Below are 17,724 nucleotides of genomic sequence, written 5' to 3'. Positions count from 1 at the left end.
TAATAAAGGGCAGATTTCCGACAGTGTAACAGCTCCCTGAGGTGCTGGTGGGAGGGGGTCTTGGGAAACTCTCTGCTAGGTTTACCATTTTACTCCACATCCTTTCCCTAGAGTACACAAAACGTGTGAATGTGTGCTTCCTCTTAAAGGGGCTTGAACCAGGTAGAGAAAGCAGAAGCTGTGTTCAGCTGTTATCTGCAGCCTGAGTTCTGTAGGATCATCAAAAGTAAAGTAAAACTGTGGATGTGGCAAATCTGGAGCGACCCTGTAGGTCACAGCACATGGACGAATGGATAAAGATATAAATGTATTTATTCCCGCACAGTACAGGGAGATGACTCGGGTATAAAGTGATAAATGATACAAGACACATTTAGGGGGTAAACGGCCACATAGAGGAAATGTTTTTCACATATTGTCGCTAATCTTTTAATATAAACCTGGCTATGTGCCAATCTGAACAGAAAGAAACAAAAAAAAAATAAGGAAGGATGTGAAAAAGGATGGTGCCGTAGAAACCCACAGGTACAGACAGGAAATGAACTTCAAAGTGCTTCTCTTGGCTACCCTATGCGTCCATCAGATTTACATGACCTGTTTGGTTAGGCTGTGACCTGAGGGTGTTAGATTTAAATACGGGTTGGACGGCACTCTGAACCACACTGCTACAGTTGATACCACACAGAAATACCAGAGTGAGACTTAAGGAAAGGAAGCTTGTATGTTGCTTAAGCATGTTTCCTTTTCATATCTGCACTCGTGACTTCCTGTGGGTTCATTTTACATGTATGGCATTACAGTGTTGCAGAGCTGCTGAGCAGGGAGGGTGCGGCTCTGCTAAAGGGAGTGGGTGAGTGTGAGAGGGAGTAAAGTGCGGGTGTTTACGTCAGCTGACCTCTGCTTATTCTCTGTTTCTCTCCCGACAGGATTCCAGGGGTATCGATGATGCTGATGCTCTCCAGGACGGCGTTAGGCATCTGCGCACACATGAATCTGCGGAGAAAACACAGCCATGAGAGAGGGGAGGGTGCAGAGTGCAGAGAAGGAAAGTAAAGACAGAAGAGAGAAAGGATCGAGAGTATGAGGCATAGGGGTATAGAGGGAGAGAGGGAGAGTGGGAGAGAAGTCAAAAACCAGTCCGCTGAGTGTGCATGCCATATTTATTCAACAATAGCAGTGAACTTTTCTAATGGCATTCTGAGATGAAAACATATGGCAGCCATCTTACCTGGGTCCAGTTTGAAATGTGCTGTCATGCAACCTTTGGTGAAAGTCCCTCTCTCTTTTCATTAAAGAAGCAATAAAGCAAATCTCTTGGTTGGATTTTGATTGTTATACCACCAAGAGAACAAAACATGCTTTCAATCAATGTTGGCAGTGACAATAAATTATGATATAATGTCACACCTATTATTTTCTATTATCTATGATTTAAAGATAAGCTTTCAGAATCAACCGTCAAGTCTTGAAGCAATCACAAAAGAGGAATAATGTTGCATTAAAACATTCACAGGTGACAAACAAAGTAGCCGTCGGTGGTACGGAGAGGTTTGGGCTCAGGGTGCTGCCTCAGCATAATCCCTGCAGTTCAAAAGTGTTCATTTTAACAGAATAGGTTAATACTCGTGGGTTGATTTTATCTTGATACTAGGGCTGGAGCCTACAATAGTATGTGATTCATCTGCCAATTCATTTCTGGATGATGAATCATTGAGTCTGTAAAAGATAAGACAAGCAGCAAATCCTCAAAATTAAAAAGCTGGAATCAATAAAAACTTGGCATTTTCTGCTCAAAACAATGACTTGAATTACGAATCTATAATCAAAATGGTTCGACAAATTCTTTGTGTTGTTTGACTAATAGATGTATTGTGTCAGCTCCAGTTGACACTTTAGATCTACAGGAACAGCAATGGGACTAGGTGATTCAGATTTTCCAAACAGTGGTGGGGGGTTGTAGGAGGTAACCATTAATGTAGGAATGTTAGGGAAACACTAGTACAATACATAGTACGATATGAATTGTATGCCTAAGTCATTGCTAATGTAACATTAGTCACTACACAATGGTCTCCTTTAAGCACTGGGGTTTACACATTAAAGGGGAGTGTTGCTCTTCAACAGAAATCAAACCAAGGCACACACACTATGAAACGTGACAGGATGAGTGGTTTTACATAAAACAATGGTTTCCCGCTCAGGACAAAGAAGTGGATTGTTAAAAACACCCCACGGTTCAGACTACTTCTTGCTCTGCTGATCTTCCACTCAAACTGAACCGATACTCACAACATGAGCTCAGAGGCACCGGGTCATAAGACCGGGAGAACCGTGCTTTTACATTCCTGCTGCAACCACACTGAGCGCAGAAACACACACACTCCATACCACACGTAGGGAGGAGAAAGGACAAAGAACAAGTATGAGAGAGGGGCTTCTTGCAAAGAGATCCTAAGCATGCTATTACATTACAATGGCAGTGACAGCCAAAGATAACAAACATGCAGGTTTTTCCATTCCCTCTCAAAGCTAATGGCGTATGATATCCAGTAGGAATTTTGGCTCATGTTTTCCATTTAACTATCTATCCCGACATTTTCCACATAGAGCTTATAGGGAAAAAATGCTCCGAAGAATTTGAGCTGGAATTCTTCCAAGCAGAAGACACTTCCAGAGGAACCGAGAGACTGGAGCTCTCCGAGATTCCTCACTGTTTGATGATGTCTCGAGTAAGTGAGAAACCCATCCCCTCTGTGAGGCTGTGGCACTGGCGTGAACCGTGAACCTGGGTCAATACTCTCATGTGATTTGGGGGTTTGGCCCCAGCTGATGAAAGAGGGTCTTCCTCTCAGTCCCCACCTCCTGACCTTCACATTGTAACCTCAACTTCCCGTACAGAAGAGGAAACAGAGCGCTGTGGCTAGCACTAGGGATGTGGACAAGGAGGTTACTTTACAACTGTGTTACTTTTACATTTTTGCCTACTTTAAAATGCTGTTGTGTTTGAAAATAATAAATGATCTATTCATCAGATATCAATACCTACCTACACACATGTGAATTTGTATGTAAAGATGTGCCTGTGTAACCTCCTCTGAGAAAAGTGCAGAGTCAGTGTCCGGGAGTGAGGAGGCCATGAGGAGGACAGGACGGAGCGGGACAGTGCGGGACGGGGTGGCCCGGTGCGGAACTTAAGCTTTGCTGACTCGGGCTTAACTGACTAATGTTCACACAGAGCACAAACACACTGAGACCCTCTGACTGCAGCGGTATTTCAGTTAAAAAGAAGCAAGAACAAGTGTTCAGGATTATGTGCAGTTACTTTTACAGAAACATTTAAGATTCAGTGCAACAAGACACAGTCTGAAACCAGACTGCTCTGAAATGTAAATAATAGTAAAGCTGTAAAAATGTGCAAGCTAGAAGAGAACACCAGACACTATATTTTGGGTTTGCCAAATCCAAGAGTAAATTGTAGATGTGTGGATCACATCCAAATACTGATTTCTGTTTACTCTGCTTAAATAACTGATTATATTGAGGGGGTAAATCCTATCTGAGGCTGGTAGTTAGAGGCTAATCTGCAGGTTGAATGACTATAGTTAAAGAGCACCACGCTGAGCAAGGCCTTCTGTGCCCCTTTGGAAATGTTATTCTCCCCTTCACCAAAAGCTGTCAACTCAAAATGTGATCTTTCACATCTATATCCATCTACTTGTATGAGAAAAACACATTCAGTCAACCAACAGCGGAAAGCCAACTCAGATACTTTTGTCCTCCTCAAAGGAAAGTGAAAAGCTGGCCTAGTCTGAGCCAGGAGCAGCCGACCTCCAAATGTTTGTCTGGAACTGGTTCCTGAACACGTTTTTAGGCTTGCTCTGGGCTCGTTGCCTGCACAGCTGATTACTTTAGTTTAAGGCCTACACATACACCACACTGTTCAAACAGGGATATCGGAAAACAATGAGGCCCAACTTTCCCCATTATCTTGCATACCGAAATACATTTAAGTATCACAAACAAAAACAAAAGAAATGCTAAATATAACCTTCCACAAACCTTAACATGACTACAAAATCCACTCTGAAATCACTCCTGGCTCCTACACATATGATCATGGGAGCTTTCCCTAAGCCAATGAATGACCGCTCAAGCCTGAATTCAAAGAGTCACAAGTCACATGATATCAGAGGATTGTTTCCAACAGTTTGACAAATGATGCTACAACGGACAATAGCCTTTGTTTATACAAAAATCTTATCTGGTTTCCCCTCAAGTCGGTAATAAACTCCAGAGGTGAATTTTTGAGGTCTGACACCCCCTCTCTTTTGAGCGTGTTATCCGAAATGCATGACTTCACTTTTCTAAGTTTGACTGATTCTTTTTGGCAGAAGCTTTCACTCATGAAAGATAAAGCAAACACTCTCACACAATTGAAGGAAGGGATCCCGACGGATAACAGTAAATAGGACTGGGGAATTGTCAAATGTAATCCTGTTACCAATACAATATATGGCCACTCAAACCACCTGATAACCTGCACATAATAACAGATCAAGATCATGAATGTCAAGTGTCCACAAATAAGTCATTAATGTATTATTTGTTAATCTGTTTTGCTGGCTTTTCCTGTATAGGGTGACACCACCACTCTGGCCACTGGGCCTGTAGAGAGGGGATATACCCACATCCTTTACAGGAAGTGACACCATCAACATTTGGATGTCAGCCCTCTGATGTCATCTGAAATCCACCCACAATAGATTGGATTAAGATGTGTTCACTAAACATCATCACACTGGCTCTGCCAACTTCTGCATTCCCACCTTGCACTCTGAGTTCTCTCTCTTTGTCATTCTGATCTTGCATTCATCAGTGAGAACTCAACCTGTGCAATACTTGTGAGTCATGTGAGATCTTGCCAAGAGGAAGTTTCAGACTTTGCCATCAGGCCTAAGGTTCACTGAGTGATTCATAAAACTTTGAGAAGGAGGTTCCCTCCGGATCTCTGGGTAATGTGGATCAACCTCCGATTAGCTGAATGTCCTAGTGTAAAACCTGCTGACTCAATGAAACAAATACAAAAACCTTTAAACCTTTGTGATAAGGTTTCATATCGCCTACAGACAGGTGGAGTGAAATAGGGAGTTGGCTCGCAGGCCTCCACTGATGAGTTAACACTTGTATGACCGAGGGGTAAGGGGCTTATGGCACCGACATCCGAGGGCAGGACAAGGTCAGCATGTTGCCTCGCAACACTAACAACTATTTCTACAGTAAGTTCAAGAGGCCATGTTGTGACATTGGGACAAAATGATATGTGGTGTAAAGAAAGAGAAAAGAGAGTCAGCTTACTAGATAATGCTCCCATGAACATTTAACTTCCACCAAAACTACATTAGCCAGTGCTTGGAATCTTGTTCCCCCCATCTTTGACATATTGCACCGTCCAAAACCTAGTAAATATGGTCTGGGTTAGGGATTTGTTGACAGATGTTGCTACTGAGATATGACTTACCATATTGTAGTGACCTATCCTTATTGCATATTTATTATTTTATTTGAAAACATTTTAAATGATTGGTACATAACCTTGAAAAAACCACAAACACATTGTTCTACCTGTATAATATGATTTGAAGGCCCTCTAGGTGATCTCTTTAGCACCACAACACTTCATTCAGAATGGTACATATTTGTACAATACCAAATATTATGCCACATACAAATTAGATGTTGCATTCGATATTGCCAGATCAATTAAATGTATTGTTCAGTCCTGGTTTGGTTGTGCAAGTTTTGGTATACAAAATAAAAATACTTTTTTTGTACAAAACAGTCTGTCAGCAGTGTCCACGCCAGGAGCTTTAAATACAAATAAGTATGAAGTAGGGCAAGGTGAATGTTAACTGGCAAGACGTGGTCCAAAGTGAAAGGACTTCAATTATCAGATGTTATCAATTATCAGGGATCAGATGTTGGAAAGCACCTTGCGTCACTTGCTTTGCCATACACAGAGGGGTTTACACGTTGCTATTGACACTAAACAACCGCATTTTCTCAGGAGGATGAAAGAGGGAGAACTCTCACACACACTTGTCTCTGACACTGCTGGGAACAATGTGCAACAGCATTCTGTGAATGTACCTGTGTGCTGCATGTAGGGACATGCAGAGGGGGCATTTAAATCCTCTTCTATGACGACACAGTTCTTGACAAACAGCTGTATTAACACATGATATTTAAAGACAGACACAACCTATTCATTTCAATCACAAGTGGATGAATAAACGTAGGGCTCTAACTGCTCAGTTCCAGTGGTGTAAAGTAACTAAGTACATTTACTCAAGTACTGTCGATAAGTACAAGTTTGAGGGAAATGTTTTGCTACTTTGTACTTCTACTCCACTACAATTCAGAGGTAAATGGTGTACTTTTACTCCACTATACCTTTAGTTACTTTACAGATTTGGATTAATGATGTGAAATATAAACAACACTTAAATCAGACTTTAGTTACACTTGGAGTAAATTCACAATCTACCCTGCAGTATACAAAGTCATTAAAACTAGCTGCACCTTTACCAGCTTTGATAACATTGCCTTATAACTCTCGAATGTGGTCTGTGGACTATACCTGTTAAGAAACGCGTTGCCAAAGGCGTTGAGTTTGCGGAAGGGCTTCTTGGGGTCGACCACCAGAGCATTACCCGGGATCACCCCGTCCTGCTCGCCGTGCATCACCGCGATGAAAGAGTCCGTAGTCGGCTCCGGGCCAATCCGCATACCAGGGAAGTCCTGCTCCATGAGATGCCGGATAAAGGTGGTCTTTCCGGTGGAGTACTGACCCACCAGCAGGACCATGGGCTTGTTGTCGAAGTCGGCATCTTCTAGCGCCGGGGAGTGGAAGTCGTGGAACCGATACGTGTCCTCCAGCGGGAACAGCTTATTCCGGTAGAGACGCTTCAGCCCCTCCGACACGTTCTGAAACAGCTCCGGGTCCTTCTTCAAGTTCTTTCTAAACATGATGTCAAGCTTTTGTTTTAGTTGACACAACTGTGCCGGTCTCCCCTTCGAATATTAATCTAGTTTAGTGGTGTGTATCTCTCACACCGTCCGGAGAGTAGCTGCCTGCTGGAATAAAGCGGTGGCTGGGCGAGGTCTTGAAGTTTGTGTCCCCTCCCTCCTCTCTGCTAGCTAGCCACGCACTGCGAGGACTGCCTCCTTCAGCTGACGTTGGCTAATTCAGGATAGGATAATTACACCAATTACACTCGCCACAAATACTCAGTAAATTAGCTATATTAAGCTATATGTGTTCTGATACAACAGAACTGTGGTGGTGTAAACGAAACAGCTGCTTTTAGCGGTTAGCTAACTCGCTTAGCAACCGGCTGTCAGTTAGTGGGTTAGTGAACCCCCAAAGAAGGCTGGCACAAGGATACCGGAAATGCACATCTTTCACAATAAAAGCCTCATCGGTTACACCTAGTTAAGTATCTGACACACTTTGTAATATGAATGGAGGGCCTTGCCTCAAACTTGTGATAACACCATTTATCAGGATTGTTTGGGTTTGCAATATTCCTCATATCAATGCCACAGTGATACTGACTCTCATACTCAACTTTATTTGTATATCACCTTTTACAATAACATTGGGCCCAAGTGTCTTCACATATAAAAGACAATAAATAATTAGCAAGAATAAAACGTACAATAATAAAACCACACACTTTTAAAAAAGTGCTGTTTTTATTGTAATATTGTGTGTAGTCTTCTATAGTTGTGTATTTTTAACACTACACTCTTTCAACCTTTTGTTGTTTTTGTGGTATCAATGAAATAACACACGTGAATTAACGCTTTATTATAATAATATCAATAATTATTAACTAATGAAGTTGACCCAAACATCCTCTCCCAAAAAAATGTCTACCCTTAAATAAATGTCAAATTGTTTTTGTTTTGTTATGTCTGTGACGTTATGGCTTGACCTTCAGCCTATTCATGTCAGTGAATTGTATTCAGTGCCTCTTTTTACCCTACAAGAAATGTTGTTTAAATATTCAAATGTGGTTTTGGTTTCACGTGGTCATTTCTGATAGTAAACACATGTGGCACAACGAGGCCTAAACTTGTTTCTGTTTTGCTTTCACTTCAGTTAATATAGTGGATTTGTTGGATTGGGGAATGTGCATTTTGAACCTTACTAGTTTCTGCACGACTTTCTAACACCACACTTTGAGCTGTTCTTTGCAGCTAATAGAGTGAAATGTTTGCGATTTATAGATATAGTGCCTTGTGTGTTTATGTATTTTTATATTCATATATCAATTTCACAAACACACAGACACACAACGTATGTATACAATAATAACACATGATCATGTTTTTATCTTTTCAAACGGCACACAGAAACAGAAAAGAAAGACAGTTTAATAGGATGTAAGGCATCAGCTTTATTGTAAAGAGCAACCTGTATATAAAAAAGCATCAAAGTGGCACATCATTCAAAAACAGCAAAAAGAAGGTGTTCCTTTACACAAACCATTTTGACTTTGAAAGTCAGATGTGTAAGCTACAGAGAGTCCGATATGTAAGCGAGTATGTAAGCACCTTCTTTTTTTACGATGACAAGAGGTGTCCCACCACAGATAACAGCAGCTCCACTGGAAGCCAGAGTTGTTCCATATGGAGATGCTGTTACAGCTGGTGAGACCCACAGACAAGGCACAGCTGACGGAGCATGAGAACATGGAGGTGGTATTTATTTCATGACATTGTTGGTTGTATAGTTTCCTCTGGAAAAATGAGAAAAAGGGTGGTAGTAACACCAAGTCTTTGGAAATATCATAGGGTGTGATTTAAAAAAACAAAACATTTTCCTTTATGTGATTATGTTCATTTGACAATTAAAATATACATTGAACCACCAACCTACCTCAGTGGGTCCAAACACTAAAACAGGTTTACATGATGGAACAAATGACTGTGACTCACAAGTGAAATGGACCCTTTTAGACAAAGATGGACTTGTGTTTCACTGTTCCTATGGGATGGGTTGTTATAACAAAACGGTGTTATTATAACAAAGTATCACTGAAAATGCTTTTGTTATCTTTATGTGCACAGTAACTGACCTTGCTCTGTTGCAAATGCCCTACTTTTGTAAATGTCTCTTTCTTTCTTTTGAGGTCCTAGGTCAGGAAATGTTCTGTATTGTAATTTATTGATTGTATTGTTCTTGTCAATTTAAGTTTTATTAGTGTTTGTTCTCATTAATATATGTTTTTTAACTGTGTTTTAAATGTTAATTGTTTGTTCAATGTTGAGTCATGTCAAAGGAGATTTTTTTCTTTGTGACAGATAATAAAGCTTATCTTATAAAAAGCCACTCCCCAACAACAAAAACAACTATTGAACATGCCCCTCTTTGTTGTGTGTGTGTTATAAAGTATAATTGTCCCAATACCTTAAAACTGAAAGATCCCAATAACGTTGCAAAGTTAAGAACTTGACAATACTACAAATTTGAACTCCATGGCTGCTGTGTGATAAAGTTTGAGATGTGAAATAATGCTGCCCTCTTTTGGTCGGGCACCAACGACTACATGAAATCTACTCATTTTACTGCATATTTTTATCTGAGCCCTTGTGATAATTCCACCCACACCTAATAAAAAGGTTTGTAAAATATAATCCAACATAGTCTTACATCTTCTGATCTTGGGTTTTACTGCTTCTTTGAAACATGTTACCCTTATGACACCAATAAAATCAGGGTCAGTCAATCAATGAAAGTGAGATAGGAGTCAGGAGGAAGTGCTTTTCCTGCAAATATATCTTGGCCTTTAGACCATCAAAATTAATATTTTACACACAGGCTTTGATATGGCTTCTAACATAAGTAATAAACATGAGTGTGCATCTTTTACTTGTGTAAACCTCATCCCATCCCATAATCCCCCCTACTTTATCCAGGCTGAGCTTTGACCCTTAAACCTCTCCTTCCTTGAAAAACATGGCCATAAAGCAATTTAAGGGTAGACTGAAGAGACCTTCACCCCTGTTGTCTCCTTGGACTTTGCCCACCCAGATATATATTTTTACCATATAATTACACCGTGAAAGTGAAGAATCAGTATTGTGAATCTCAGCGCTAAAATAAGAATGAATGTGTTAATGATTAAGTCTGCAAAAACCGTATCATCTGGTCAGTTTTGTGACAGAAAATCATATTTGAGAATAAATATAACATTTTTAAGAAAGACTTTTGAGATGCATGGTTGACCTCAACACTAAAATAGACACCTTCACTACTCTTTAGACAGGAATATATTTCAGGTCAAATCGACCGAGATAACCTCCTATATCCTGAACAGATCATAGTATATCCATTTTAGGATTCCTGTGGAAAACAGTTATAATTGTTTAATACAATTTATATATATAAATTAAACCAACTATGCACGTTGCCTGGCAACTAATATATCAGGAAAGCATTTGCAGTTTCATCAATTTTTCACTCATTCATAAAATTCCCTTGATAACCATTTTGCATCTGTCTTCATAACCACTTACTTCCCTTCAAATGAGACAGAAATGTTGCTTAAAGGATGATCTGTGATTGAAATGTTACTAAGCAGAAGAATGTAATGCTTAGGTTTCAGGAGTGGATGCACAGATAATATTCAATACAAAATTACACAATTGTCTTGCTGTAAACACACATTACAACTGTGGTATATATGCCCCATCAATCAAATGTAAAGTGAATAAATTGAAAGGTTTCTTTGATTTCCAATTCTCAGTTGATTAGCCACATTTAAATGTACACAAAAGGTTCATACTCACCAAGTAAGGCTCATTTCAGTCATTAATTCTAAATAGGAAGTCAGAAAAGGGGAAATAAGAATGAAAAACATCAGGTGAAAGTGTGAGGAAAAGCAAGACAGAAACGGTATAGGGTAAAAACAGGTAGTGGGTGAAGAGGAGAGACAGAAGTGAGCAGGCTGAGGCAGAAGTTGGTCCCTGAGTATGGCAGACTCCTGAATGAGAGCGGCTTAAGACTGCGTGGGGGAGAGACAAATTAATCATTAAACTCACTGTAAATATGTAACAGACCACACCTTCTCGTAAAAGTCAGCAAATTGCGTTTTGTTTGAACACCCACTGACAAAATCATTCAAGATGGAGAGCAGCCAATAAGTAAAGCCATCTATAGCATATCAAATCTGCCTTCTCACAAAAACTATACACATCCAACTCATTGAAGACAGATTCAATTATAATTTAAATGCTAATAACTAAATGGAGAGGAAATAAAACACAGCTCTTAAACTCAAGAAGCATATGGCAAGTCTTTGTATAACACACCACAAAGACACATTTAGATAACATTTAAAACAGTAATTTAAGAGATCAAAGCTAAAAAGGCTAACATACATTAAAAGGCAGTGAATGTGCAGTAAGTGCAAGAAGAAGAAACTAAGTACTATTGATTTAGTAAAGGGCTGAGGCAAACAGAGAACTGTTCGGCCTTGATTTAAAAGAACAGAGATTGGCTGCGGACAATGTTCCTTATGATAAATAAAAACTGAATGCTGCTTCATCATGTTTAGTTTTGTCTCTGGGGAAAGAAAGCAGAAAGATTAAAATGTGTTTTGGCCCAAACCTTTTGAGACAAAAACATTTGCAGATTCAGTTTTATAATACAAAATGCGATCAATTAATATTAATAAATTAGGATGTATTGTTATGGAAAATACAAACGTTATTATTATTTCAATTGCAATCCAAAACCAGGAAGTAAACATGGTAAATCAAAATTGATCCCCTTTTATTAGCTGAGAAGCAAGATTAAAGTAATAAACACATAAACGTTTCATAAGTATAGTTCAATAAGGATATAATATATACTATTCTGAAGTGAGCAGTTTTGAGTAATTCGTATTTGTTCTGTTGGCAAATGGCAATTAAATATATTCTCATGTTGATAATGTTGTACTTACTTAAATAAAAATATTGGATACAATTTTGTTCTGGTGATTAAGTAAAATAACTGGGTACTTCCTCTAACTAACTGATTATTTAATACATTGAAAAATGATCAAATTGTCCGTTAAGAATTATCGCAAAAAAAAAACCGCTTTTCTCCTTCGGTGCTGTTTGACCTATGCGGGTTCCCCTACAGTTGAAGCGGTGTTGACTTGATGTGTGAGTAGCTAACTAACGTTGTCTCCATGAATATATTAGCTAATATTAACTCTGTACGATATAAAATAACATATGTGTGGCTTTACGTGTAAATACAAACACACATTAATAGTTAAAGTGACGGAGAGCTTATAAGAGTTCCTGGTCGTTTCTAATCGAGCTAACAGGCGAGGCTTCTCAGCTAGCTTTCGCAATTCGAACGTTAGCCACATTAATGCTAATTTCAGCACTAACAACGATTTGTATTATAATTAATAGGAAAAATAAGAAGTTATACTTATGATATTAAATGCTTACAACTACAGATCACTGGTTAACATGTATTGTGTCAGGCTGCTGGCCGAATACATGTTAATATTTGTTTCCATAGTGCTATATTCTGACTAACGTACCATGGTAATGTTAATGTGAGTTAGCTCCTTTACACAAAAAGCCATGAGCTGTTGTGTTGATTTAAGATATCGATTCATGTTATCACAAAAGGGGCTTGGCTAAATATTGTGAATTACTTTATTATTCTTATTAGCAAATCGCAGTAGGGTAACAACAATATGTCCAATTGAAAGATGATGACTGTGTTTGTCTATACAATGTGTTTCAGTTCAAAATGGCAGAGCTAACAACACTAGAGAGTCTGATGGAGATGGGTTTCGACAGAAACCGAGCGTGAGTGATACCAAACCCCAAAATACATCCTGGCTAATTTAAGTGTTAGATTTGAGACGACTTTCAAGGAAGTGAAAGTGAAACCGGCTACGTTTTATGCATTTGATTGGACTTTTTTTTTTTTTAAATCTAATGTCTTAATTACTCCCTAAATGTTAAAATTACAACCTTAAATATTAAGGACTATGGGAACTTGGGTAGGTACCCACCTTGTGTTGCTGTTACAAATACATGACTGATTGAATGTTAGGAAAGAGTATCTGTTGTATAAGAAACAATAGGTCAAATACAGGCAGGCTATTTGTAACTTAAGAGCAAACGACACCAGATTCCCAATGGAAGATATGAAGGGCTGGATAGAAACCGGAGTGTCACAACCTTTCTATTGCCAATCGCTTGACATACAACTATCATATTTTCTTACAATGTAAGAAAGAAAGCATAATAAATGTTAAAAAAAGGTTCACCAAAGTATTATTTCAAACCGTCCATTCTTTTTTTTTTTTTAATACGTTTTGTTAATGGAACCAGGTAAGCCAACATTTATTTAAAAATAAGGGCGTTTTTTATTTAATTCTTTATGTAAAATGTGTTGTATTGTAGGCGCGCCGTGTTCCATCTTTTGTTATTATCGTATGGCCACATTGTGCTACATACCATGGGATCCTTAGCTATTTATTTCAATAAAACTGTGTAACATTATAATAAACCTGTCTGTCCTGTTTTCAGGGAGAAGGCGGTAGCCAGCACAGGGAACCAGGGAATAGAACAAGCCATGGACTGGTGAGTGACACACACACAAAACATATCAGTGTTGAACTGACGCCTGGACACGGTCCTCTATCATCACCGAAGGTCCCACTCCCACGTCTCTCTCCTAAAACCCTCCTGTGCTACTCTTTCCCCGGCATACTATGGACTCTTTTCCTTAACAAAGTAAGTTTGCAGCCCTCATCTTTACGGTTTGTTTTCTCCTCAGGTTAATGGTACATGAGAGCGACCCAGACATCGATGAGCCCTTCGTGCCGCCTGTAGGGAACGTGGTGGGGGGAGCAGCCGTCACCCAGTCCCCCACAGACGAGCCGTCAATAGCAGACCCCGCTGAAGGTAAGGAAGAAGCAGACATTAAAGCCACCTAGGCATGCACAAAATGACACATGTATATAGTGTCATTTTGTGCATCAGGTTGACGCATGGATTAAAGGCAAAAACATTATAGTTAACAATGAGTTATTTATAGCAGGATATGATATTATCCATGCTGCCCATAGCCAAACCTGTTCAATAGCATGGTTTTCCATCTATAAGCAACATCTAAGCCTTGCTGTCCCAGTTCATTTCAACTGAACAATATATGAGTTCAGTTAGGAGTCAGGAGGTTAAATGGTAGCTTCACTTGATTCTTTTATCTGTCAGTGTTCAGTGGTGGAGGTTTTCTGCTTTGTGGTGTAAGGTGTGTAGGTTAGCAGCATTATACTTTTAGCTTTCAGTCATGGTTGACATTTAAACCCCACACAATACAACACATCCCTTTTATCTTCGTTCACTTTCTCACGTACATTTGTTTGGGCTGCAGGGACAGCAGGTGGAGACGGCAGCATCGATGTTGATGACCCTTCAAAAGTGCCATTGTCAGAGGAGGAGAGACTTGAGCAAGTGAGAAGGTAAAAGTGCACACAACTATTCTATATTTGATCACTTAAAATATCATCTATGGTCATGAGTTTGGCAGCCTAACAAAAATAGAAGTACTTTATGTTCTGTTTATTTAACCTTCATTATATCAAAGTGCTAACATCTTTCGTCTGTTTTTCATTTAGGCTAGAGGAGCTGATGCGGCTGAAGCAGGCGGAGAGACGAGAGCGAGAGCGGGCAGAGGAGTTGGAGCGGGAGAAGCAGCGGAGGAAAGACGGCCAAGAGCTGCAGCATATTCGCCAGAAGCTGCAGGATGATGATATGAAGAAACTCAGCGATCAGCGCATGAAAGAGAAGATGGAGGACAAAATGGCGAGGTAAGAGATTCATGACAACACAGTATTATTATTATCTATCTATTTACACTCGGTAGTAGTAACAGCACTTTTCATTGACCACAATCTATGTTTTAACAGGAATTAAAATAATAATGTACTTTAACATCTCTAGAGGTGTTCACTCTCCCTGTTTTCCTTTCAATACAAATATTTTCCCAAATACAGAAATGACTATTTGCAGTCTTATCTCTTCCTCATTATAATGTATGTGTGCAAAAGAAGCAATTCAAAAACACTGAGTGAAGACCAGAAATGAGTGACATGTTCAAATGCAGTCAGACAGAGATGCTTTTAGGTTAAATCAGCATCAAATTAGTCGATCTAACTCTACAACACTCCACCACTGTCACCGTTTGCAACTACTCTAAGTATTTAATGCCTGTTACTGTGGGCTTGTCTTTTTTTCCCATCAGGCAAAGGGTTAAAGACAAGATTGCACGAGACAGAGAGGAGAGGGCACAGAAGGTAAGCCCAGCCATTGTTCACCTCCTTCCTTGTAACATTCATTTAGTTTAATTTGCTACTGATGTTGGAACCAGTAACAACTTATTTTTTATCCATTAAGTTTGGAGTTGTTTCCCCCGCGAGCACGGCGACATCGTCCCAACCTGCCCAGCCCACCCCCCCGTCCCCCACCAGTCACGGCCCTCCACCCACTAAGAAGGAGTATGACGAGTCCAGGATACAGGTACAGACACACACACGCTCCTCACAACACTTCAGCAAGACAATAATTCAAAGTTGTGTAATTAGTTGTTAATATTTCTCAATTGCCGGTTTTCTTTTCTGCTTCTTCCCGCTGCAGATACGCCTGCTGGACGGCTCCACCCTCACGGCGGTGTTCAAAGCCCAGGAGCAGCTGGCGGCCGTGCGCGTCTACGTGCAGGTGAACGGCAACACACCGGAGGGTCAGGACTTCACACTGCTGTCCCCGTACCCCCGCAACGAATACACCGAACTGGACATGGAGAAGCCCCTCAAGGAACTGGGTGAGCACCGGGCGTTTACTCTTATGGCTCTACGAAATGTAAACTATTCGAATGGACCTTTTGAATGTCTGTTCTCATTTCTCTCTTTTCTATTTCTTTTTGTTGTTTTTCTCTCTATATAAATGTTATATATGGTGATGTTTGACTGCCCCATTAATACAGATGTGTTCCTTCCTTTGTTTGCGGCAAAAGGTTTTCTAAGAAAGGCTTAACGCCAACAAATGTGGATTTTGACTTTTGTACTTCTCATCACCCTGAAGTAAAAATGCTATGATCACACTAGTAGGACACAATCCTACTTAGCCACTGCGGATATCTAATTATTCTACAAATAGTACAATACTTATCATACTAGTTAGCTAAAGAGAATCAATAGATGTAGGGTTTAAACATTTTTTGGAGAATTTGAATGTTGATCTAGAATTAAATTCCAACACAATTAATAAAGCAATGTACTAATCGTCACAGCCCTAAAAAAAAAAAAAGTAATTTAATCTCAGTGTTTGTGACTCGTATGTAACAGTTTTTGTATTTTAGTGTCTGCATGGACCTTAAAGTGTCCGCAGCTCCACACACTCCCAGTTTCTGACCTTTTGTTCTGTGTCTCTCCTTTGTGTCTCTGTAGGTCTGGTGCCTTCAGCTGTGCTGGTTGTTATCAAAAAGTGAGATCAGGAGGGTCCGCTCTGTGAGCCTACCTCACCACTTCCACTGTAGAAACACAGGAGACACAGGAAGCAGATTGAACCGGGAACAGAGCCTCCACCTTTCAGTATCACTCAGCAAGCCAGCTAACTGACCTGAAGCAGAGAGGAAGCTGTGTGTAACTACTTTAAGAAGTGTAACTCACTGACTGCTGCCCTTTGCCATGCTGGGCGTATAGATTGTTTTGTGTGCAATGACTTATGGACTTTTAATTCAAGTGAAGATAGCTGGCTTCTGACAGATACTGATGCATTTATATGAAGTATACAGAATCTTTCAATTTTAACCTGATCCTTACAAAGCAAAGTACCACGGAGACCTACCCGATCGCTTCTGAAAGGGCCTTACATTTTATCTCTTGATCTTCCTGATTTTGTCATGCTCTACTTTGCTATTTTTTTTTTTTATATAAGTTAAAATGTATGGACGGGTATGTCTGCATTATCACCAAGAATCTACTTAAATAAAGCCGACTCTGAGAAATATGATGGTGGACTGGAATTTCTAACAATCACTTATTCGACCTTCTTTAAAATAAGTCTGTCAAAGAATTACCGTGAAAAGACTCAAAGCAGTGATTGATTGCATACACACCTGGATTTTGGGTCTGAAAGTGTTCCCCAAAATGCACTATTTTACACTTGTCTGCTAAAAACTACAATGCCCAGCTGATTAAGGGGAAGTTATATAGCCTTTTTACAAAATGAAACTAAATGTGATACTACAGATGTAAGCCTTCAGTAGGATCAAATAGTTTGGGGGTCAATTGAAAGGAAATGAAAGAAACTACAGTGAGACAGTTTAACATAGTTGAAGTCATTTCATGGGATTTGTTGACTGAAAAAAAAAAATCAGCATCCTTTTAACAAATGTTTTTACCACATACAACATATTGTGCACACTTAACACGGTTGTAATATTTTTCAGCAAAGATATTTGTCAAATTCATCCTGTTTGACTTCTAAAGATATAATGCGTGGTAAATGTTAGGGATTTTATTGAACTATTTAAAATTGGAACATACTAGCGAGCATCTGCAGTACACTTGTTTAGGATATTAGACATCTAGTGAACTGGAACTCAGACACACAAAGGAAATAGGGGTCCACGCGCAC

General features: G+C 39.6%; 2 protein-coding genes across 2 annotated transcripts in view; one reads left to right on the top strand and one right to left on the bottom strand.

The window, feature by feature from the left end:
* Positions 1-7,427, bottom strand: part of ehd1a (EH-domain containing 1a) — a 15,415-nt gene extending 7,988 nt beyond the window's left edge. Inside the window, exons 1-2 of the mRNA XM_034092611.2 lie at positions 6,638-7,427; positions 896-993 (exon numbers count right to left, since the gene is read on the bottom strand). Coding sequence (XP_033948502.1) covers positions 896-993; positions 6,638-7,026 — 487 coding nt within the window. The 5' untranslated portion in view covers positions 7,027-7,427. The remainder of the gene's footprint in view (positions 1-895; positions 994-6,637) is intronic.
* Positions 7,428-12,158: 4,731 nt separating this feature from the next.
* On the top strand, positions 12,159-17,092 carry ubxn1 (UBX domain protein 1). Its single transcript, XM_034093601.2, has 10 exons — positions 12,159-12,219; positions 12,821-12,885; positions 13,615-13,668; positions 13,865-13,992; positions 14,462-14,549; positions 14,706-14,897; positions 15,332-15,383; positions 15,484-15,606; positions 15,724-15,907; positions 16,533-17,092. Exons 2-10 carry the CDS (start codon positions 12,827-12,829, stop codon positions 16,571-16,573), a joined length of 921 nt encoding a protein of 306 aa, XP_033949492.1. The 5' UTR covers positions 12,159-12,219; positions 12,821-12,826; the 3' UTR covers positions 16,574-17,092.
* The last annotated feature ends 632 nt before the right edge of the window (positions 17,093-17,724 follow it).

Source organism: Pseudochaenichthys georgianus, chromosome 10 (assembly GCF_902827115.2).
Source record: "Pseudochaenichthys georgianus chromosome 10, fPseGeo1.2, whole genome shotgun sequence".
Taxonomy (NCBI): Eukaryota; Metazoa; Chordata; class Actinopteri; order Perciformes; family Channichthyidae; genus Pseudochaenichthys; species Pseudochaenichthys georgianus.
The sequence above is the reverse complement of the archived record's forward strand: the minus strand, read 5'-3'. Positions and strand labels throughout refer to the sequence as shown.